Source organism: Erpetoichthys calabaricus, chromosome 12 (assembly GCF_900747795.2).
Source record: "Erpetoichthys calabaricus chromosome 12, fErpCal1.3, whole genome shotgun sequence".
In the NCBI taxonomy this organism is placed as follows: Eukaryota; Metazoa; Chordata; class Cladistia; order Polypteriformes; family Polypteridae; genus Erpetoichthys; species Erpetoichthys calabaricus.
In genome coordinates this window covers 158,502,838-158,528,018 of record NC_041405.2, presented here as the reverse complement: position 1 = coordinate 158,528,018, position 25,181 = coordinate 158,502,838, and the positions used below count along the sequence as shown (strand labels likewise).

Below are 25,181 nucleotides of genomic sequence, written 5' to 3'. Positions count from 1 at the left end.
CAGATATTCACAGAACAGATGGGTCTTTAATTGCTTCTTAAATACAATTAGGGAGTCAGCAGTTCAAATGGAGGTGGGCGGCCCATTCCACCAACTAGAAACCACACAGGAAAACAGTCTGAATTGAGACCAGATACCAGGTAGAGGCGGCATTACCAGATGCTGTTCACTGGCACACCTGAGTGGGTGAGAGGGAGCACAGCACCTCAGCAGTGGCTCCATATACAGTGGGTACAGAAAAGAAGAAGAAGAGAAATTTTTTTTTTTTTTTTGCTTTACAGCCTTAAATGAAAACACACACAAAAAATATTTCTTCCCGGCTTTACTTACTCAACACAACCTTTAACATCCAAGTGAAAGATATCACAGCTACAGTTCAGAAAAATGATAAAAAATCAAAAACAAGACATACTATGATTAATAAAGGATCACCCCCCCCCCCCCCACCAATGTCAATGTCATTTTGTTGACCCCCCTTTTGCTTTAATGACAGCCTTGAGTCTGCTGAGATTCTTCTCCATCAGCTTTGCACATCGAGATATTTGCCCCCCACTCTTCTTTACAGTTTTAACTGTTCAAGTTCGGTCACATTAGATGGTGAGCGTTGGTGGTCTGCTATCTTCAGATCTTTCTGATTTAGCTCTGGGCTCTGACTGGCCACACCAGGACATTCACTTTTTTCTCCTTCAGCCACCGTGTGGTCAATTTTGCTGTGTGCTTCTGGTCGTTGTCGTGTTGAAAGGTGAACATTCAACTTTCTGGCAGAGGGTAGCAGCTTTTCCTCAAGAATTTGATGGTATTTTGCCCCATCCATTTTTCCTTCTACCCTAGTCAGTTGTTTGCTGTCAGTTGCACTACCAAGCAAGGGAATGCTCCAGGAACTGCTGTTTTTATGCTTCACTAATCACATGGATTACAATTGATCACAGGTGGAAGGAAGCCAGTAACCATGGTCTGCAATTGAAATGGTGGGCACTTACACCTGATTGAGTTTATGAGGGGGGTGATCCTTTATTCATCTCAGGACTTCTTGTTTTTTATTTTTTAATATTTTTCTGAACTGTAGCTGTGATATCTTTCACTTGGATGTTATAGATTGCATTGAGTAAATAAAGCTGGAAAAAATATTGGTTTGTGTGTTTTCATTTAAGGCTGTAAAGCAAAAAATGGGAATATTTCGAAGGGGGGGGATTCTTTTTATGCCCACTGTATGTGGGTGTGTGACGATGCGGGATTCTGCTCCATGCTCCCATCTGGCTTCTGGGGAGCTCTTGAACCCGACACCGTCGGTAATGTAACCGGATGAGCTGGACAGTGAACACATCAACAACAAAGCAAGGGGATGGTGCAAAATGTGCAAAGTACTTTTATTTACAAAACAGCAAAACCAAAACAGTGTTCAAATAAATACAAATAAAAACAGTCATTAAATAAATAATCCATTAAAAACAAGTGAAAAATGTGGAGGTTAAAAATCACATAAATAGATCCTTTAAAAACAAGGTTAAAAACAATGGCTGGAAGCAGTCCTTTTAAAACCAAAGCCTGGTACCATTTTCTACTGGCGACTCCCCTGCTTCTCCCATCCAGGCTATGCATCAGGGGAGTCACCCTACCTGCAGCTGACCTTCTCTGCCTTCTGCTAGTCTGTTTGCCTTTCCAATCCCTGGTTTCAGGTGGGCTCCACCAGACCGTGACTTGAGAAGTGAAAGCCCCAGTGTATGCTCCCACAGCCATATGCGCCAGCGGTGAGCCATCCTCCTTCCAGCCACTCCCGCACCTCACTAATGCTCAGCGGGAGCGACCACTACCGACTGCCCCCAGGTGCCAACCAAACACCCTGCTAGGGCTCACGTACCGGCTTTCTCCTTCCTGCCGCCTTCTTCTCACTTTACCTTCGTTCACATTCTTTTTCCTGCACTCATACTCCTACTATATATAATGGGGATGTGGTTCAGGTGTGGCGATTAGCAGTTCCCAGCATCAATTACTGATGCAGATAATTCCCCACCTATGCACATAAGCAAGGACTGCCTGCATCACGAAGTGCCCGGGAACTGCTGAGGCCACACTACCACACCGCTCTCTATAAGCCGCAAGTGTGGCAATTATCTATTTAAAAACTTGCCTTTTCAATTTCAGCTGTGGACCCGCTATACCATAGGGTGCTGAACTACTGACTACTCTACAGGCAAACATCAGGGATTAGGGACACAGAAGCGATTACTGTACAGTAATCCCTCGCTACTTCGCGGTTCACTTTTCGCGGATTCACGACTTCGCGGTTTTTTAAACATAGTACATGTAGTAGTATTTCCTAGTCTAAGAACAACAAAACAAGTTCGGTGACTAAGTGCGTTGTAACACGGGCTGTGATTGTTACATGGGAGGGAGACGACAAATCACAGCTTCCCACTTTCTAATCGGGCCTGTGATTGGTGCTTTGACTGATGCCTAGATCCCACAGTATCTCTGTGGTGTTATGGGTCCACAGCTCTTCCAGCAAAGGCCGTTTTGTTTTAAATAAATAATCGCCGCGCTCGCGGCTTAGCGAGGGGGCGTGGTAGCTGTAGCGAGCCGCAGGGCGATCTGCAGTGTGGGTGTTTCTCACCTAAGTGCACAGGTGGGAAACTGCCCACATCCATGATTGTTCCTGTGGCCAATGGGCTGCAGCTGCCATGTCCTCCCCGCATATATAGAGAAGTGCGAGCCGGTTAAGGGGAGAGGAGAAGTAAAAGAGGAAAAGGAAAGATGAAACATGAAACGGAGGAGGCAGGAAGCAGTGGAGAGAGAGAGAGTCGGTGCGAGCGAGCGAGCGCAGGCTCGTGTGCAGCTGTACAGGTAGCTTGGGTGTATGGCCAACACCCGAGGAGTAGCAGCAGTGGTCGCTCTCGCAGAATATTCTGAAGGGCAAGAGTGACCGGAAGGTGGATGACCGGTGAGGCGAGCCAAACAGCTGTAGCAGGACAGTGTAGAGAAGGTCAGCTGCATTAAGAGCGTCTCGCCTGTTGCAGAGCCCGCATGGGAGAAGCAGGTCAGACGCTGATGCTGTTTTTAAAGACTGCTTTCTGTTGACGTTTTAACCTCGTGTTAAAGGATTGTTATTCTTGTGTATTTTAAACCTCCACTTCATAACTGTTTTAAGGATTATTTATTTAAAGATTTATTGAATGCTCTACTGCACTTTGGACAACTGTTTTGATTCTTTTAATAAAAGCGGTTTACTTTACACTGTGCTGTGTGTGAAAAAGAAGCAGCGGCAGCAACTGCCGATCACAATGTTTTTACTGCGCAGCATATTCATCACCATTATCACGCCATATATAGCTATGTGTACTTCACTATACAGTAAGTGTAAACTTATCTACCAATTTCATATTGCTTAGCAGTTGTCCCTGTTATTAATAGAGTAAAGGGTGGGTTGTAAACAATACAGGGAGGGTTTAAAAACGTCCAAATACACGTTCAATAATTAAATAAATATGGTGTCCCTACTTCGCGGAAATTCAGTTATCGCGGTCGGCCTTGGAACCTATCTCCCGCGATAAGTGAGGGATTACTGTATACTTTTGTCAAATCACTAAATACAGACTAGGGATGCCATGATTAACACTAGAATCCCCGAAGCCTACGAAATAACTTGTAATTCTGGGCCACCTTAAACTTCCTCGCACCTCTTCATCAGCATCTTATGTTTTGCAATTAATCAATGTAACTGCCGAAAAATTTTTAGCCAAATTGTATTTTCTTAATCGACTAAATGTTCCTGCCACTCCCCCATACCGTGGGGGACAACTCTATGCACTGTTTTTGGATAGTCTAATCATCCAGGCAGCTGTATCACATTTAGCAGAGGCAGAGGAGTATTTCACCTAAAAAACTGAGAAAATGAATATTGGACCATTGTGTGATGTTACATAACAGCACTAGCTGGATGGTGTGCACCAACTATTGGGGGAAATCACTCTCCTATGCCTCCCTGGAAAAGCTTATGCCAGTTTACTAGAAAGGAGACTCCACTCGGTCGTGGCACCTCAGATCCAGAAGGAGCAATGTGGATTCCATCCAGGCTGTGGAACGGTGGACCAGCTCTTTACCCTGATGAGGATTCTGGATGGGGCATGGAATACACTCAATTGGTCTCCCTTGGGTCTCATGGACTTAGAGAAGACATGTGACTTTGTTCCTCAAGGGACTCTATGGAAGGTGCTGGGACAGTATGGAGTTTTGGGGCCCCTAATAAGGGCTATTCGGCCCCTGTATAATCACACTAAGATTTGTGTCCGCATACACAGAAAAACATCAGCACTGTTCTCAGTGGGTGTGGGAGTCCGCCAGGGCTGTGCTTTGTATCCTATACGGTTTGTGATTTTCATGGACATGATAATCCGGGTAGTGGAGGGTGCCCAGTGAAAGCCTTAAAATTGTGTCACTGCTTTTTTCAACATGGTCCTGTTGGCTTCATCAGCAAGGCATTGTGTCAGTCTGCAACTGAGTGTGAAGTGGCAGGGAATGAGAATCAGCAACTCCAGATCTGAGGCAATTGAAAAAAGGTGGACTGCCCTCTCCAAGTGGCAGGTGAGTTACTGTCTCAAGTGATGGAGTTTAAGTACCTCAGGGCAGGGTTAGGGTTATTCGCATCATAGGCCCCCAGGCAAAGCAGTGTGCTGGGGACCCTGTTTTGATACCAAAACAGAAACATACACAGACATCAGAATCACCATGGGGCCCCTATGCTCCTGGGGACCCTGGCCAATCCCCAATGTTCCCTGTCTCAGGGTCTTCTTCACTAATGAGACGAAAAAGGATGGTGATATATCGACAGACAGATTGGGGCGGCAAGAGCAGTAATGTGGTCGCTATACCGATCTGTAGTGGTGAAGAAGGAGCCGAGTCAGAAGGCAAAACTCTCAATTTACTAGTTGTTCTACATCCCTACTCCTCACTTATGGTCATGAGCTTTGGGTAATGACTGAAGAAATGAGACTGGGTACAAGCCGCCGAAATTAGCTTTCTCCGCAGGGTGGCTGGGCTCCCCCCTAAGAGATATGGTGATATCCAGGAGAGGCTCAGAGCAGAGAACCGCTGACCTTCCCCATCAAGTGGAGCCCACTGAGGTGGTTTGGGTGTCCAATATGGATGCTCTCCCAATTTTTAGAGGCCTGGAAACGCCTTGGGATCCTGCAGTATGAGTTGAAGGGATGAATGGGCCTCACTGCTAAGTCTGTTTTGGATAAGCAGTGGAAAATGAACGAATGAATTAAAGAATGGTCTTGGAAAACTTTATGAAAATCGTGAATTCTGAGAAATATCAAAATAATTCTCAGAAGAGTAAGAAGAATTTTACCACTGAGACTGTGTGACCCTGAGCAGGTCACTTCACCTGCCTGTACTCCAATTGGAGAAACAAAACAAATGTAACCAATTGTATCTCAAATGTTGTATGTTGCTTTGGATAAAAGCGTCAGCCAAATAAATACATTGTAAGTGTAAAGGGAGAATATCAGGCCATCAGTTTAAAAAAATATATCAATTTGGACTCAAAGTGCATGCATCAACAAGACAATCTCTCTATTATATAAAATATAATCCTGCGACAAGACTTTCTGAAAGCAAGTCCCGCGAGATGGAGACTTTTGCCATGAGATTCTTTCAAGTTACACCAGGGGTCTCCAACCTTTTCCCCCCCCCCTCAGAGCTATTTTTACAAAATGAAAATGGCCAAGAGCTACTCATGTTTTCTAACATTTATATATTCTCATAGCTTATTTCAACCCAAACAAACTGAATAAGCTTGTTTTGCCTGAACATTTACAAAATGTTGGTGTCCACAACTCACATTTTGCATTAAAACATCACAAAAAATATTTAGTTCATCTGCAAGTGCATTTTGTATGTCTTTATGCATTTTCTAGTGTGTCTTACATTATTGAATTAAAACATGAATGCAATTCCAGATCCACAGATATGACTTATTCATTTGTCATTTTGTCACATGTCACTGAGTCACTTTATTCACAGGTCCAGTTGCATGTGTGATGTGTTTTTAGTTAGTCAGATGACTGGCACTGAGGTGTATGGTGGAGTGTAGCCACTTGGGTTCACTCTTATGGAGTCATTTCAATGTTCGTCTGTCAGTCTGGTTCTGAACTTTGATTTCATGACATTCATGTCAGACAAGGCAGAGGTGTGGAGACCCAAACAAAGCAGACATTTTCAGAGCTGCTTGGTGAAGATTCTTATAGTTATCTCACTCTACTAAGCTCCAGAAATGCAGAGAATGCTGTTGAGACTTTAACTGCACATTATTTTGAAGGTTTACTATTATATAAAATGCAATGTCTCTTTGTCTGTCTGTCTGTCCGCTTTCACAAGAGAACTACTTAACGGATTTAGATCAGGTTTTTTTCTATAATTTGCTTTAACATTCCGGTTGATTTTGCGACTTCTCTCATTTCGTTATGTAGTTCCCTTGCAGTACTGATTTATTTGCACAAATCCGAGAAAAAGGAAGTGGGCCAAGGGGGGTGGGGTTTTGGGGTGGTAGGCTTTCCTCACTCACTCGCCAGCTTCGGGGCGTGTACCTTAACTCCACTTAGCTAGCGAACAAGAGAACAATTGAATTCAACTTTGTTTGATATTTAAAATAAAGTGTTACTTAGGTCTTGAGGAGTTTGTGTCCGGATATTCTCTTAAGTGTATGCCACATTGAAAAGACCGATTGCAATTCAGATTGTGGATCATGATATGATTTTTTGGAAAGATCGCCCACCCCTAATTTGACTAATCAAGTTTTCAGATTTATGTAGGATTCATTAACTCTTTGGCAAGCTACTTGGAAAGGGGTTGTGAGCTACCGGTACCTCGCGAGCGACGTGTTGGAGTCCCCTGAGTTACAACCTACTTACATCCATTCTCAAAAAAGACCACGGGGTCATCTCACCTCTCAGTCGTGTGAATGCTTTTGTCAGACACATTTCCTGCGCTCACAGCTCTTATAAATTTTTACTTTTTCCTCATTTAAGTCGTTTATGAAAAGTCCACAGGTTAATTCTTTAAAGAAGCTTTTCCAGACAGTATTTTTAGACATACAATCTATTTGAAACATTCACTGAAGTCCTTATCAGGACAATAATTTTATACGTTCTAGATGACACATCAACGACTAAGTGAAGAAGAAAGAGAATAGAATTCAAAAAAGAACAATAATGATCTATGTGCAAATTTAATGAAGTACATATTCCACGAATAACATTTGACACCAAAGGAGATCTTGATATGCCATTCATATTAAAACATTTACAGTTTCCCGTTAGAATAGCTTTTGCTATGACAATTAAAAATCACGGGGACAAATATTTGAAAAAGTCGGTTTATTTATTAGAGAGAAAGAAACAATATTCACTCACGGGCAGTTATATGTTGCGTTGTCACGATGTAAGTCCAAACACGGAATCAAAATTCAATGCGATCTTGAAGGAAAGTTAATTCCAAATATTGTTTTTACTGAAGTTTTAAAATAAAAGTGAAAAGACCACTTGATTTTGTGTGATTTTGGGCTATACAAAAATAAACTGTATTGTATTGTATTGTATACATTCATTACGAATTCCATTTCACACAATCTCTAATATAATGACTACCCTGAAAGGTTCACAGACTGTCGAGCATCACTGTACATTTCTTGCCTTGGTATCTTTATTGTGGTTACTCTGTAGTGCCCACTCCTAGTGTGGCCTGTAGGGGGCACTGCAGCACCCCACGTCCCTAGACATAATTTCACAACACGGCTCTGGATTCACATATTTCAGACAGTATCTCTGCAGGGTTACAGTTGCTTTCTTTCTAGATTGCACATCAAGCAATAAGTTACTTTTCTGCACCTCCCATGCAGTCTCATCCAACTCCTCCCAACTCTGACCCCTGAGTGGACAGAAGAGGCCCCCTATATGCCAGATCTAGGAATACTCCCAGGTCAGACGGAAGCCCCTGAAAGTAGGGACAGCCCTCCCCAGCAGCTCCCCCTGTAGGTGCCCCAGGAACTGAGCAGGGCCACCCCCACGGAACCACAATTCCCAACATGCCCTGAAGGTACAGGTATGGGCATCTAGTGTGTTTGGGGTGAAAATACTCTTAGAGGAGGCAAAACCCCCTTGCATCCATCCTATCAGACAGGCCTCCCAGAACAGGTAAGCGGACTGAATTAATGTCAGCCCAGCCCTACTGTCCATCACACAAGGTAGCATGGACACAGTAATGAAAATAATAAGCAAAAAAATGGATATTAGCCACTGAGGACAGGGGTTACTGAATCAGAAAAAGAAACTTACGAGGTATAAGCTGGGTAGACAAATCCAATCAGGTTACAAAGTAGAGACGCTCCATAGCCAAAGACCAGATAGATGCCAATGAAGGAAACGGAGCCTAAAAAAAAAGAGAAGAGTAGACCACACATTATTCAAGCGCCCCCTTAACAAAGAGATTTCAATTGTCAGAGTTCTAATGACCCGTGTTTGATTCGTAAAGTGGCCCCTGCAAGTGTGGGATTGGTGCTTTCTTACCATGTCAGCGAGTTCTCCCCTGCATTCTGAGCACAAGCAGGTTAGGCGGACGAGTGACTAAGTTGCCTCAGTATGGATACAGACTGGTGTAGAAGTCACAGTGTTTGTTAATGGATTGGCATCCCTTTGTGTCATGCAAAGGATGCTGGCAGAACAGACAACACGCTGGAATAAGCAAGTTCATAAAAATGAATGAAATAATGAACGTTCAGGTTAAATACAAATCAAGAGAATGTAATGAAAATTAATCCCATCTAAGGTTGGCTCCTCTGTGTCATGGGGTATGACATATGCCCCATGACACACAGAGCTCGCTTTTGGGCATTGTAAGTACTGGATGGACTGGCATGCTGACAGGGATTGAGGTTAATTTCCTTACCTGACCTGGAGGCTACAACAGAAAGATGTGGATGGACAGGCATCCCGGCCAGTTTAGTTGCTGTTACCTTTTCCAGCCAGAAGGCCACTTTCCGGGGCCATGTATACCCTCTATACACAGGGTGGCAGAACCCCTCTACTCCCATTTGGAAGCTGTAGTCCTGAGAAGCAGCCCTGTTGCGCTAGTTGGGTGCCACGAGAGACAGCTGCGGCAGAACGCTATAATAATAATAATAATAATAATAATAATAATAATAATAATAATTCATTACATTTATATAGCGCTTTTCTCAGTACTCAAAGCGCTATCCACACAGGGAGGAACTGGGAAGTGAACCCACAATCTTCCACAGTCTCCTTACTGCAAAGCAGCAGCACTACCACCGCACCACCTGTGAGGACCTATCCCTACTTTGGTCGAGTGGCACGGAATTGTTTATGACAGGAGTGCCCAACTCCAGTCCTGGAGGGCCGCAGTGGCTGCAGGTTTTCATTCTAACCCTTTTCTTAATTAGTGACCTGTTTTTGCTGCTAATTAACTTCTTTTGAATTCATTTTATTTGACTTGCTCTTGAAGACTCAGACCCCTCAATTGTTTCCTTTTCCTCAATTAGCAGCCAAACAATAATGAGATACAAAATGAGCCAAAACAGGACCAGCAAACAGTGACCATCATACAGTATCTGAAAATAAAGAAAGGTGAAGGTCTCAGCAATGCTGATCTGCTCTTAGAAAAGAGAAAATCCACAATTTTGGAAATTTCTGCTATTGCACAATGAGAGCAGCAACAAGCCACAGAATTAAAGAACAGGTTTAATTAACAACAAGACTCAGCGCATCATTAAGCAACTGGCTGGACTGAAATTGGTTGGAGTTTGAGGCCCTGACTTAGGTGGTCTTCTGTTGGCTCCTTCACTTCACATTTCACTTCTGTTTGGGTGCCATTTAAGGAAGGAAATGAAGCAATTCAGAGGAACAATGAAGAAATTCAGGGAAACATTTCTTAAAAACCAAGTCAATTAAAATTAATTCAAAAGAAGTTAATTAGCAGCAAAAACAGATCACTAATTAAGAAAAGGGTTAGAATAAAACATTGCAGCCTCTGCGGCCCTCCAGGACTGGAGTTGGGCATCCCTGGTTTATGATGTGCAGTGCTTTAACACTGAAGACGCCACCTCATCTGCCTCAGAGAGGTAGAGGAGGAAGAGGGCGACACCCATGGAAGAAGACAGAAGGGCACCAGTTGTACGTTATTACTGTGCTGGACTGATTTAACCTTGTAATAGAATTATTGTGCATTAGGCACCATTTTATTTTACACAATGTTGTGGTTGCCCGAGTTGAGTCTGGTGTTTGGGGCTGTGGGGCACCCCCTAGTGCCCGCAGCGTCTTGACAAATGAAAATGATTCTCAAAGGGCAAAAGCAGCCAGAACAGGCTTTGGGTCATCTGCCTCTCACAGGTTGTGCCCCCAACGTTGTTTAGCGATTTCACCCTCATGACTGTGTTTTCAGTTGTAGGCCCTCATCCTCCCCACAGTCATTTCGTCAGGAGGAGCTCTAAGGGTGCATGTGTCGACCATCGAATCACACTGCTTAACACAATGGCAGCTGGGACCTAACAGGAAAATTGCTTACTCAGAGGTACAGCAGACCACCTACTGCCAATCTGTGCTACAATTACCTTAATAATGGTATTTATTTGAAAATATGAATTCTAATCCAGTGTTGGTGGCAAACAGTTTCAGACAATGATTCAAAATAACTCACCAGCCATGAAGGCAGAACAACAGTAAGTAGCGAGAAGGTAGCATTTAGTGCTGGGCGGTATACCGGTTCATACCAAAAACCGTTTTTTATTTTTGTTATGATATGGATTTTTCTTATACCGCAATACCGGTTTAAATAGCCCAAACAACGTTCGGAACGTGGCGCAGCGGGAAAATGTTTAAGGGGGGACCTTTTTCACTGCTACACCACTAAACACGCATGCAACGGAGTACTTTTGTTAGTGGAGGTATTGAGCGGTGAAAATGGACAGAGATTCTGAAACGGAAGGTGTAGCAGACGATAAAGTTGAACATGATGACACAGAAGAACTTTGGCCGAAAAAAGGAGCTGTGTCTGTTGTCTGGAGATTTTGGTTTTAAAAGGTCGGATGTGGACCAAACAACTATTTACTGTAAATGCTGTGGAGCTAAAGTTGTCACCGGAGGAGGCAACACGAGCAATTTGCTGCACCACCTTAGCCGCAATAATGCTTTGGTGTACCATGAATGTATGGAACTAAGATTGGCACCCTCCACGTCCTCACGTAAAACTGGAAAAGCTAAAGGACACTCGAGTCAGACGTTACTTGTAGACGCATTTGCTAGAGGTACTGCCTACGACAAAAAAACCAAGCGGTGGATCGAGATAACCAACGCCATTACAATCCATATAGCTAACGTGTCAGTGGCCAGAGATTGACAACATTAACAGAAAGTGGAGTTGGTTTACAAAAAACATTTACTCTTTATTCCTTTTCTAAGACATGTTCAGTGTAATACAACTTTTGACAAGCACCTCTGAATATTTTACTAAGTCTAAATGCCTCTTTGGATGGTTAAAAATATGTTGTCAAAATTATAGTTTAAGTTGTTTGCAAAATTTATTTAATAAAAAGGTTCTATAATTTGATTGCATCAGTCATGCACTGTGATTCCTTCTCTTCATTAGTGCCACCCCCTTGAAAACTATCACTTTATGGGGCCATGCAAACCTGTATTAATACTTCTGTGCACATTAAACTTTTTTTTGTACAATGTATAATTCTCATGACAGTGGAATAGGTTAATCTTAGCCAGTCTACTGCAGTAATTATAGTGGAAAATGTGGTTAACATCCACTCATGCATGGGGAAAAAAATACCGTTGAATACCATGAAACTGGTATAATTTTTAAAAATACCGTAATATAGAATTCTGGTTATACCGCCCAGCCCTAGTAGCAATGCGGCAGAAATGACACCCATCAGGGGTTGGGATCAAGGTAGCAACCAACAATATAGACACTTAAAATCCCACCTCCCAACTGGCGCAGCACACGTGATGTGGGAATGCCAGAGCAAAAGCAGAACATCCCGAGGAAAAAGTCATCGGACACAGGACGACCACACACAGCTGAGCTGGGATTCAAACACAATCTACTACACTGGCAAGATGGTCGTGCCAGTTTCCACTGTACCACCAGCATTTGCAACCCATATGCTGAAAATATTTCTATATTCTTACTAATACTCATTTTTAAGACAATGAACTCCTGCTCAGTCACTCACGAACGATGGTCTCAGACTTTCTTCTAATGCAAGGAATCTTGGGGTCATTTCCGATTCCTCCCTTTCTTATTCCACTCACATAAACCACATTAAGAAACTTTCCTACTTCCACCTCCGTCACATATCCCGTGTTCGCTCCTTCGTCTACTTTACTAATGCTGAGAAACTTGTCCCTGCTTTTATCACATCCCGCATCGATTATTGTAACTCGCTGCTGACAGGTGCCGGTTCTAAATCTTATATCAACAACAACATTTATCATCTAGCGGACATTTTCATACAAATGATAAAGCTCAAAGTGCTTTACAGGATAAACAAAGAGAAAAAAAGACAAAATATTTAAGAAATAAAATTAGACAAAACCAGTTAACATAGAATAAAAGTAAGGTCCGATGGCCAGGGAGAACAGAAAAAAACAAAAATAAAATTCCAGACAACTGGAGAAAAAAAATAAAATCTGCAGGAGTTCCAAGGCCACTAGACCACCCAGCCCCCTCTAGGCATTCTACCTGACATATCACAGCTCCAGCTGATTCAAAACTCTGGTGCAAGAGTCCAAACACAGACCACCAACAGCGAGCACATCAAAGCCATCCTGCTTCACCTCCACTGGCTCCCTGTGTCTTACAGGATTGAACATTAAATTATCTTATTAACCTACACAGCTTTAAATGGCCTCATAGTGGACTACATCAGTGACCTTCTCCATCGCATCGCTCTGAGGTCCTCTGATTCTGGCCATCTTGTTGTGCTCCCCCAACCAGCCAGCACTCTAAGAGTGACAGCAGGGCCTTCAGCTATATATTGCACCCTGACTTTGGAAGGACCTCCTGAAATTAATGAGATCAGCCAACTCCATTCATTCATTAAAAAAACAACTGAAAACTTCATCTGTTCAGGAAGGCCTTGAACTTCACCTGACATTCTGCTTCCTCTTTCAGTTACCTCTCTGTCTGGAGGCTTACAATAATCTGTGTGTGTGTGTGTGTGTCTGTTATATCACAAATGATGTGATCTGCTAGGCTTCCTTTTAGTATTGAATCTAATATTTCACTCTGGTTTATTGTCTGTTATTCTATTTAATACCTTTGTCTATCCTGTATCTAGCTGCTTTAATGTTCTATTCAGGAAACATCTGTTACAAAGTTACATACACCTGCTGTTTCTTTATGAGACTCTGAAGCACCTTGAGCATGGGAAAGGCGCCACATAAATAAAATGTATTATTATTACCATATATACTCACATATAAGTCTGGTCTTAAAATCCAAAAAAAAATTGATCATAAAATCTAAATCAGAATATCTTTATTGTTATTGTAACAAATACAACGAAATTAGGTGCAGTCCCTGCAGTGTCAAAATATAAATAAATATAATTGCGAAAGTATAAGAAGAAATAAGGCAGAACACAAACATTCACCATAAGACCTTAATTGCACATGAACACTATTGCACAAGATGGCGTCTATTGCACTGCTGCATTGGAGGTGATTAGGTGGCATTCAGTGCCCTGATAACAACCTGGGTAGAAACTGTTTGTCAGTCTATTAGTCTTTGTTTTGATGCTCCTCTATCATTAGCGTGATGGTTACAGTTGGAACATATCATGAGCGGGGTGTGAGGAGTCTTTTAAGATATTTTCTGCTTTCCTGAGGCAGCAAGAGCTGTGCAGTTCATCCAGAGGGGGTAAAGAACAGCCGATGATCTGCTGGGCAGTCTTTACTATCCGCTGAAGTGTTTTCCTCAGATCAAATCAAATCAGACCCCGACTTATATGCTAGTTCAAAAATGCGACACTTAAATTTTATTTATTTATTTATTTATTTTTACATCTTCTTGCCTCCTCCAATCTCGCACCAGTTTCTCAGACGCATTGAATTTTGTTGCAGCAGCGGGGTTACCAATTTCTTTCACTACTTCAACAACGTTAATTTAAAATCAGTTTCATGTTTTTTTCTTATCGAACGCTCCATCATAGATAAGGGGTGTTGTGAGATTTTACATATAACTTGATAAATATTTTGTATGTCTTTATTTATAATTTAGGCAAAGCAATGCAATTTAGTGTTTACCCTTCTCCCAATTTACGACTGAACCTTTCTGAATTTTACCACAGAGTTGAGAGAGGATGTGCTTTAACCAAGTTTGCCGAGTATTTCTCTGCTAAAGTCATTTCTACCCCGGCAAACAGGCTGAGGTGTACTTTCACATATGGTTTGGGGGCAGGTGTTAAGATGTTCTATTCCCCCATTGGTCTGAGGTATGGCTGTTTGGAATTGGTTTGTCTCAGAGGCCTTTAAGTATCATGATGTCCTATTGGCTGTAGAGGTTGGACAGAACATCTATAAATGTACGTGTTTAACCTCATAATCTCTCTCCTGCTAACCTGTGATGATGTAGAAGTATCTCTCTCTTACTAACCAACATCTGAAAGAAGCATCTCTCTTGCTAACCTGTGATGATGAAGACAACACAATGAAGAACACAGCTCAGCAGCCATTTTGAACAGACATGTGGCTGAAAGCTGAGCACCAATGATGCCTTAAGTAGAGACATTTTAAGTAACTATAAGTCTGTGTGCCGCCTGAACTACAAATCACCATTTAATCAGGTTGTATGGTTGCCAATATTCAAATGTACTTTGCATCTTGTTATTATTTATGAATATTATCAATAATACATTAACTTCTGCTTGTCTTTTTACTACATGTAATTGCCTGAGGTTATAGATATAGAAGGGAAGGTGGGGATAAGTTATATACAATAATCTATACTAATAAAAGGCAAAGCCCTCACTGACTGACTGACTCACTCACCACTAATTGTCCAACTTCCCGTGTAGGTGGAAGGCTGAAATTTGGCAGGCTCATTCCTTACAGCTTACTTACAAAAGTTAGGCAGGTTTCATTTCGAAATTCTACGCGTAATGGTCATAACTGGAACCTCTTTTTTGTCCATATACTGTAATGGAGGAGGCGGAGTTACGTATCGTGTCATCAAGCCTCCTACGTAATCACGTGAACTGAAAACAAGGAAGAGATTTACAGCACGACTCAAACGCGGGAACGAAGGTAAATGACGTTAATTGTTGATTGTCCTTTAATACTGTGTATGCATACATATTAACACATGTGCAATTAAACGTGTGCATTTCGGGGCGATTTCTCAGGCTTAAAAGCTCGCCTTTTATTAAAAAGTAAATGCAAACTGTTTTCATTCTGAAGGGCACAAACCACGTTGGATTTCAGCCGTTAAACGCGCAAAAATGTCGGTACACCAGATAAATAAGCGCAACATATTATCAGTTGTATTGTATGCTTACAATACATATAGAAATGTGTTAATCGTTAACTAATAGTATGGGATGGTGTTTTTCGACTCGCGCCTTGATTTAAACGATTCCATGTCTTGGTGGGTTTGCGTAGCTATTGTCAATATCTTTACACCTGTTTTTAAGACTTATTGACCGAAACGGGCTTTCACGAAAAAAGTTAGGGCTTTGCTACAGGATACACCCTCCACAAGTTAAGGAAGTAAAAATAAAGGTAGATATTTCTGTTTTATTTAAACCTTTTAAGTTCGCATGCATAGCCCCATTTGGCTGTTTTAGTTTTTTTTTTTCTTTCTTCAGTAATATTTAATCTCCTTAAAGAAAAACAACATATGCATTTTACTTTTTTTGTATCTCTTTAGTAATATTTTAGTGTAAAAGGATAACCAGTATTTAAACCTTTTATGTTACTTAATAATGTTAATTTACACAATGTTGAAAAATTAATAAGAAAGCTACATATTTTGGCAGCTGCTGCTTTAATTTTCAATGAAATGAAAAAAGCTCTCCAAGAGAAAACCTCAATGAAGAAGAAACAGTTTGCACTATCTAAAAAGGAGAAACCCTCATTTATAAAGGTTTGCTGCAGATGACTTAACTGAAAATAAATGAATAGTTCCTATGTGTATAATACATATTTATCTATTTGACTTATGCCTTTATTCCAGCAACTTGCAACATCTGAGGTACAATTTGTTACATTACTTTTGTTTTTTGCAGCACAGGCAGGTGAAGTGACTTCCTCAGGGTCACACAGTGGTGTCAGTACCAGGATTTGAACTGACAAGCTCCGGGTTTGCTGAAATATTACTGAAGAAAGAAAAAAAACGAAAACGGGCAAATGGGGCTATGCATACAAATGTCCATCCATCCATTAACCAACCTGCTATATCCTAAATACAGGAGCCAATCCCTGCCAACACAGGGCACAAGGCAGGAAACAAACCCCGGGCAAGGTGCCAGCCCACCGCAGGGCGCACACACCCACACACCACGGACAATTTAGAATCGCCACTGCACCTAACCTGCATGTCTTTGGACTGTGGGAGGAAACCGGAGTACCCGGAGGAAACCCAGACAGACACGGGGAGAACATTCAAACTCCATGCAGGGAAGCGAACCCGGGTCTCCTAACTGGCACCTTTCACTGCGCCACCATACCGCCCGCATACAAACTTAAAAGGTTTAAATAAAACACAAATATATACCTTTATTTTTACTTCCTTAACTTGTGGAGGGTGTATCCTGTAGCAAAGCCCTAACTTTTTTCATGAAAGCCCCTTTCAGTCAATAAGCCTTAAAAACAGGTGTACAGCTAAACTTGCAGCACCGCTATTCAATTACACTTGCCTAACGCCTCTCTCCTAAGGGGAGATACTGTGGGATCTGGGCATCCGTCAAAGCACCAATCACAGGCCCGATTAGAAAGTGAGAAGCTGTGATTTGTCGTCTCCCTCCCATGTAACAATCACAGCCCGTGTTACAACGCACTATGTATGTATGTGTATATGTATATATGTGTATGTGTGTGTGTATGTATGTGTGTATATGTATGTGTACTGTATATATATATATGTTGATATGTGTGTATATATATATATGTGGATGTGTATATGTATGTACTGTATATATGTATATATGTGTATATGTAGATATGTATATATATGTTTACATAAACTCTTTAACACACTACTTCTCCGCTGCGAAGCGCGGGTATTTTGCTAGTACCTTATAAACAGTGATAAGTCTGTGAGATTACGCATTCTGACAAAGGCTACATATTAATAATACAATAGGGGAAAGTACAGCAATATATTACTCTACCAAGACAAAACAGATAGATAGATAGATACTTTATTAATCCCAGGGGGAAATTCACAATATGATAAAGGTGTACGAGGGTGCGAGATACATCAAAACACAAATCAGTGCACACGTCACTTCGGAATAGTTTGGTTATTACTGTGTGGTCAAGTAGGCACAATAGAAGAGAGAGAGAGAGGTTAGGAGCACACGCTGATACAGCACGTTGTCGCACCCACATTGAAAAAAAAGGCTGTATGCTCCGTGGTTACTCTCTCAGGTGGGCGTTAGCATATCATAATCTCTTGGACCAGTAGCGTGAGTCTTCCACATTCGACGACATTATAAAATACTGGAACTTATACAGTAAAAGCAAGTCCTGAAGTATCCACGGGAGAACTTAAACGCGAGTATATACGGTACTCTCCAGGGAGTATTAGGGTCAGAGCACCAGGTCAGCTATTTGTACAGAACTCCTGGAACAACTGCAGGTTAAGGGCCTCGCTCAAGGGCTTTATGATCAGAACAGCGAGTCTGCGTTCATTTCTATTTTCTCTTAGAGAAAGCAGCTGCTGAAACTGTAGTGATGCTTGAACCTGCTTTGAAAGATGATGCTCTAAGTAAACTCAGGTCTACGAGTGGTTTTTGCATTTCAAACGAGGGAAAATGTCACATGAAGACCAACCAAGATCTGGCTGACCTTCTACAATTAGAAATGATGAAAATCTTGAAAAAGTTCGCATTTAAATTTACGAAGATTGCCGTCGGACTATTGAAGAGATTTCTGAATTGATTTGTGTGTCTCTTGGAGATCTTGCCACCTTCCCTACTTGCCTGATCTTTGATCCGTGAGACTTTTTCTTGTTCCCGTATATGAAAAAAGAACTCGAAGGAAAGTGTTTTTGTACTGTGGAGGAAGTCAAAGAAAAATCGCTGCAGGCCTTGGACAACATTTCTCTTCAGAAATTCCAAAACATGTTTCCACCAGTGCAAAAACCATTGGGACAAGTGCATTCATTCACATGGAGAGGATTTGGAAGGAGACTACAGTCTCAGTAAGTAAAAAATTATTAAAACAATTTTTTTCCCCCAATTCCAGTTATTTTTCAGTACCCCTTTGTGCATAGTGTCACAGGTGGCTGGGGGTGGTACCCAGCCAGGACGCCCCGAAGGACCAGAGGGGGGCTTACGCCTCCCCCAGACCATGTGGGGGCAACCGCCCTGGTGGCTTTGGGGACCACGGGAACTGAGCTTGGAAGCTCAACCCTATAATAATAATTCATTATATTTATATAGGGGGCCCGCCAGGGGGTGCCCCAATGCCTGAGGAGCCCTGACCCTCAGCACTTCCGCCACACCCGGAAGTGCTGGGGGAAGGAAGACCAGGGACACCCGGAGTGCTTCCAAGTGCACAGCCAGTACTTCCGCCACACTGGGGAGTGCCGACGGAAGATTGTCGGGAGGCACCTGGAGCACAACCGGGTGATGATAAAAGGGGCCGCCTCCCTCCATTTGGGGGCTGGAGCCGGGAGCGAAGGAAGAGGAGGAGGAAAGGAGGCGGCCTCAAGATTGAAAGAGGCAGTGTGAGGCCTGGACTTTGGGGGAGTTTAGGGGGTTTGTGTGCACTGTGTTGTAAATAGTGGCTGTAAATAAAAGTGTGGTGGTGCTTTTAAACATGTCTACCTGTCTGTATCCGGGCCACGTTCCACAATAGTTAATAGATATCGGATCGCTAGCACCCCAACACGGTAAAATTTCCGTGTTTTTACGTGCGCTTTTACGTTTGTACACCACGCTCAAACAACACCTGCTTATTTTTCAAAGATTTTTTGTATCTTTTGCTTGCTCGCTCCACAATACTGGCACAAGCCGGCTCTGTGCACAGCACGTGTTTAACGGCACCTTCGTTTTATAAAAAAAACTTTGTCTGTTTTAAAAACATAACGGCCCTGACTAGAATTGCACAAATCGCTGCATAGCTGTGCTGTAAGTCTGAATAAAATGCAGGAGCTTCAGCGTCAGGTTTAGTAAGTGGTCAGTAATTTAAAATTATCCACGTGTTTTAAGATCAAATGAGTTCTTATTACGTTTATGTAATTTCTGCTATGGACATTCAGATCTTTAGTGTAGAGAAGTCCTTGATTATTGTGCTGGCACTTGAGATACAATCGGTTACCCTTCTTTTATTTTTCCCATTGAAGCACAGGCAGGTGAAGTGACTTGCTCATGGTCATACAGTGCCACAGGTAGGAACTGAACCTCATTCCATAAAAAAAATAAATACAGTGCTCCGCATAAATGAGTTGAAAATTAAGTTTTTGATTCATCTCTCAGTGAACATCAAAACAGCTAGCAGAATTTTGAATTTAATTACACATTTCCTTTATGAACAACGGAAAAGTTTGCTCACCCACATCATTAGGATAAGAAAATAATACACTTTATTCAAATGAGGTGCTGCAAAAATGAATACACCCTACATCAAATTCCACCAAGCCTAATATTTTGTGGGGCCTCCATGATTTTTCAGAACAGCACCAACTCATCTAGACATGGAATGAACAAGTTGGCGACACCCTGCCACATCTATCGTTCTCCATTCATGGATTCAGAATGGCGGATGATCCTCAGCTCGTCTGTTCAGAACTCCCCACAGGTGATTCAGGTTGGGTGACATGCTTGGCCACTGAATCACGTTCACCCTGGTCTTCCTCAGAAATGAAGCAGTGGCCTTGGATGTCATTATCATGTTGAAAGAGTGCTCAGCGACTCAGAACTTGGAGAGATGGTAGCATCTTCTCCTTTGGCATTTTACAGTAAATCTGTGAATTCACGATGCCAGCAATGAAATGCAGTTTTCCCGGACACCTGCAGCACTCATACAACCCCACAGAACGCCGCTGCCACCACCATGCTTCACTGTGGGTGACATGCATTTTTCATGGAACTCCTTGCCCTTGTAATGCTATCACTTACAGAAAAGAATTACCTTTGTCTCAGATTCCCACAGCCTTCACCTTTGTCAACATGAGAACTGGCAAATGCTTAACAGGCCTTCTTGTGCATGGGCTTCAGCAGTGGCTTCCTTTGTGGATGACACCCTTGCATGGCACTCCTTGTGTCACAGGAATGTCTCCTGGTTTGGCTTTCTACTGCTATAGCTAACTGTGATGAACCTGCATGGTGATTGTCCTCAGCTCTTCTTATCACAAAATACTCATGTATTGGTACAACCTGATCAAGGTACCATGCTGCCCCCTGCATTTATGTATTGAATGGCGGGTGTCCCAGATGTCCCCATGACCATCATCATCTTCAATTTCTTCCATGTGAAGCCTGAACACCATGAGGACTGATTTACAACATCTAGGTTAAGTAGAATGCCCACTGGGGACTGGGTGGTCTCTTGGCCTTGGAACCCCTGCAGATTTCTTTTTTTTCTTCAGCCGAAATGGAGGTTTTTTTTGTTTCTTCTGTCCTTCTGGCCATCAAACCTTACTTTATACTTTGTTACATACTGTACTAGCCATCCCCCGTGGCTCATAGTAGTGAAACAGGACAGTGAGGAGGCCCCCAACCAAGTCCCCACTCCTGACGTCACACTTCCCCCTCCCCTTGGCCCACAGCCTCTGTCTCGGATTAGCATGAATATATCACTCCTGCAAGCGTACTGTGATACTTAGCGTTATGAGAGAATTTGGAAAAATTAACCGGAATGTTCAAGCAAATTATAGAAAAAAAGCCCGATCTACATCTGTTAAGTAGTTGTTGTATTCGCTAGCTTAGCGGAGGTAAGACACACCCTGAGACTGGTACGTGAGTGAGGAGGGCCCCGCCCCCCTCACTCCACTGTGTGTCTCTCAGATTCACGCAAATAAATCCGTACCACAAGCAAACTATGATACTTAGCATCATGAGAGAAGTCACAAAATCAACCGGAAAGTTCAAGCAAATTATAGAAAAAAAGCCCGATCTAAATCCGTTAAGTAGTTCTCTCATGAAAATCGGACAGACGTACAGACAGATGCTGGCTTTTATACAGGGTGGTCCAGATCTAATTATGCAACTGTTCGACTGACAACCGTGTCCCCGCCATTTTGGAATGCAGGGCAGGTGCTGCCATCTATCGGCAACTAAAAGAACTTTAAGTGAAATCTCTATGTGCAGGGCAGCTGCTGTGAATTCTCTATGTAATAAACTTAGTAAGTTACAGCGTAATGAAAATTGCATAATTAGATCTGGACTGCCCTATATATATATATATATATATGAAATAGTTTTACTGTCAAATAATGCAAAGAGTACGCGACATGTGTTTCGCCCTAGTTCTGGGCTCATCAGGCGTACACACTCACTGCATCCCCTCTCGGGGAATCGAACCTCGAACGTCAGCGCCAGAGGCTCTTTGCATTATTACTCTTTGCATTATTTGACAGTAAAACTATTTCAACCATTCTATGATCTGCTTCTCGCAACTGAAAGACGGCACCGTGGCGGATGTTAGCCGACTTGCTGACCAACCACAAGCGTTACCTGGTAGGTAACCACCCATACAATCAGATTGTGATTCAGACTACGAATGCCATGAATGTAATTACCCCGATCTACATGCTGTCAAATGAACGAACCACACGCCATAGCACAGCGTTAGGGGCTTCGCCTCTGGCGCTGACGTTCGAGGTTCAATTCCCCGAGAGGGGATGCAGTGAGTGTGTACGCCTGATGAGCCCAGAATTAGGGCAAAACACGTGTCGCGTACTCTTTGCATTATTTGACAGTAAAACTATTTCAACCATTCTATGATCTGCTTCTCGCAACTGAAAGAGTGCACCATGGCGGATGTTAGCTGACTTGCTGACCAACCACAAGCGTTACCTGGTAGGTAACCACCCATACAATCAGATTGTGATTCAGACTACAAATGTCATATATATATATATATATATATATATATATATATATACACACAGAGAGAGACAGAGAGAGAGAGAGAAAGAGACAAACAAACAAGATTAGGCAATAATATGTTTGATATTAACTTCCTTTTACTTCATTTTGTACAGCACTTTGAGCTACATTGTATGACAATGTGCTACATAAATAAATGTTGTTGTTGCCACAAGTTCATCCTTTTTGAACTTCTGAACCACTTTTGTTACTGTATTCCGACTGACTACCAATGCTTTACTAATTGTCTCGTAGCCATCACCTTTTTTGCATAAAGAAATGACTTTCTTTCTCAGGTCCGGTTACATTACTCTTCCACTTGGTGCCATTATTGAATGGGAGGGGATTTCACTTGTTAAACATCACCCTTAATTGTCAGTTATCTGGTGGTCAACCTGTGTGATAACTGGTTAGACTCATCTGTTATTGAATTCATATTAAAATTAGCATTTTACCAAAAGTTATTCCTCAGACCTTCATTGGGGGTTTGGCTCATTTTTGCACCATTGCCTTAAATCATTTAAAAAAAAAAAAATCCAATTTTGTTTTTTGCAGATGAGTCTCATTTGCGAACCACTAAACCAGATTTGAAGTTTTATTGTATAAGATCCCATAGAAAGTGTTGATTCTAAAAGGAGGCATATAAATTTCTGAAAAATCTTGTGGGGTTCATTCACTTATACTGAGCAATGTAAAATGAAAGAAAACTTAAATCACCTTATAATACACAATGTAAGAAAAAAATGGAAAATAATGCAATATGCACTGCAAGAGTCTGTGGATTAATGATGGCGAGTAAATTTATGGCCCACATGGTTTCACTTAATGTAAAGGTGCTACAGTGGGGGGGCAATAAGTATTTGATCCCCTGCTGAATTTGTAGGTTTGCTCACTTACAAAGAAATGAACAGTCTCTAATTGTCTAATGGTAGTTTAATTTTAATGGAGAGAGAGGGACAGAATATCAACCAAAAATCCAGAAAAAAAAACATTCCAGAAAAGTTATAAAGTGATTTGCATGTCATTGAGTGAAATAAGGATTTGATCCCTTACAACACAGCCAGAAATTTGACTCCCACGGACTAGCTGTGTGCCCACGTGGCACACAGATGACAATAAATCAATCAATCACAGATACTCCTGATCTCAACTCATGACGTGTATAAAGCACAGTTGTTCACAGAATTAATTTCTTCCATTCCCACCTGTCCAAGAAGACCAAAGAGCTGTCAAAGGACATCAGGGAAAGGACCTGCACAAGGCTGGAATGGGCTACAAGACCATCAGCAAGAAGGCCCGGATGTTCACTGGCAAACTTAACATGGGTCTGTACATGTGCCATATTGAGCAGGAGGACCTTACAGATGCTGCAAGATTTCAATGCATAACGGTGTATTAGTGTGTCACCAGTGGTGTTCTTGGTGACTGTGGTGGTCCCAACTGCCTTCACATCATTAACAAGCACCTCCCGGGTAGTTTTGGGCTGATCCCTCACCTTTCTCATGATCATCCTCACCCCATGAGGAAAGATCTTGCATGGTGCTCCAGGCCGAAGGCGATTGATGGTCATTTTATATTTCTTCCACTTCTGAATAATCACACCAACAGTTGTCACCTTCTCACCAAGCTTCTTGCTGACGGTTTTGTAGCTCCTTCCAGCCTTGTGCAGGTCTTGTCCCTGATGTCCTTTGACAGCTCTTTGGTGTTGCCCGTGTTGGTAAGACATTGATTCTGTGGACAGATGTGCTTTATACACATAACGAGTTGTGATCAGGAGTATCTGTAATTGATTGATTGTAATCTGTGGGAGCCAGAATTCTGGCGGGGGTGTAGGGGATCAAATCCTTATTTCACTCAATGACATCATGCAAATCACTTTATAACATTTATGGAATGTGTTTTTTTTCTGGGTTTTTGGTTGATATTCCGTCTCTCTACATTAAAACGAAACTGCCATAACAATTAGAGACTGTTCATTTCTTTTTAAGTGTGCAAACTTACAAATTCAGCAAGGGATCAGATACTTATTTCCCCCGCTGTATATAAAGTTTTTGTACTTATCTTTTTCTTTTTTGCTTTGCACAGCCTTGTAGGAATTGCGGAACTTGTCATCTGGAGACTAAATAAATAACCACATTGTAGATAAAATCGAAACGTCTAGTAATTACTGAAATATAGAAAATGTTAATATTTACTACCTTGTCTTGCCTGGGCAGCGAAAACGGACAATCTTAAGGGTTTCCCGTTATGGCCCAATTCCTACCGTTTCGTTGATGTACGTCGAGATTTTGCGGGTTACGGGACGCGCTCTATGCCATGTAAATCGTAATCACACAATATGTTTGTTTGGAAAAGTCGCAGCGCACCCACGTCTGCCATCCTTCGAGCTGCAGAGAGCTTTAGGACAAAAGGACACGGATCTGTTTGTCTTCGGCAACCTGCACGACAGGTGAAATGCGACACCATCCAAAAGGACACCGCAGACGGCGTTGGCGTACACTAACAAACCCCCCACCAGAGCCCAGCGACGTGTCGCTCACCTAAAGCCAGGTACCGCTTCTGGATGCCGGTTTTCTCTTCGATTTTTCCCAGCACGTTAGTTACAAAGTTGTTCTCGTTGAGAAACTTCTCAGCTCGCTCGATTAATTTGGCGAACATTGTGAGATACCTTAACACAGACAAAAACAATGCTTCACTCAAACGTTTCTCTGGAAGGACAAACGTAGTGAAACTTTCATGCGTCTCGACTGGAACGCTAATCCCAAATTTCGCTGAGTGCACTTCGAGCGTGGAGGCTGAGTCAGCGCTCTCGCACAATCCACTTAGCGGGCACCCACCCAGGAGG

At 42.2% G+C, this 25,181-nt stretch overlaps 1 protein-coding gene across 2 annotated transcripts in view; it reads right to left on the bottom strand.

The window, feature by feature from the left end:
- The window catches only part of reep6 (receptor accessory protein 6), a 65,823-nt gene extending 40,642 nt beyond the window's left edge, over positions 1–25,181 (bottom strand). Inside the window, exons 1-2 of one of the 2 annotated variants that reach the window (XM_051935022.1) lie at positions 24,877–25,181; positions 8,331–8,424 (exon numbers count right to left, since the gene is read on the bottom strand). In XM_051935022.1, coding sequence (XP_051790982.1) covers positions 8,331–8,424; positions 24,877–24,994 — 212 coding nt within the window. In that variant the 5' untranslated portion in view covers positions 24,995–25,181. The remainder of the gene's footprint in view (positions 1–8,330; positions 8,425–24,876) is intronic. The other variant, XM_028816618.2, reaches the window with a different exon arrangement.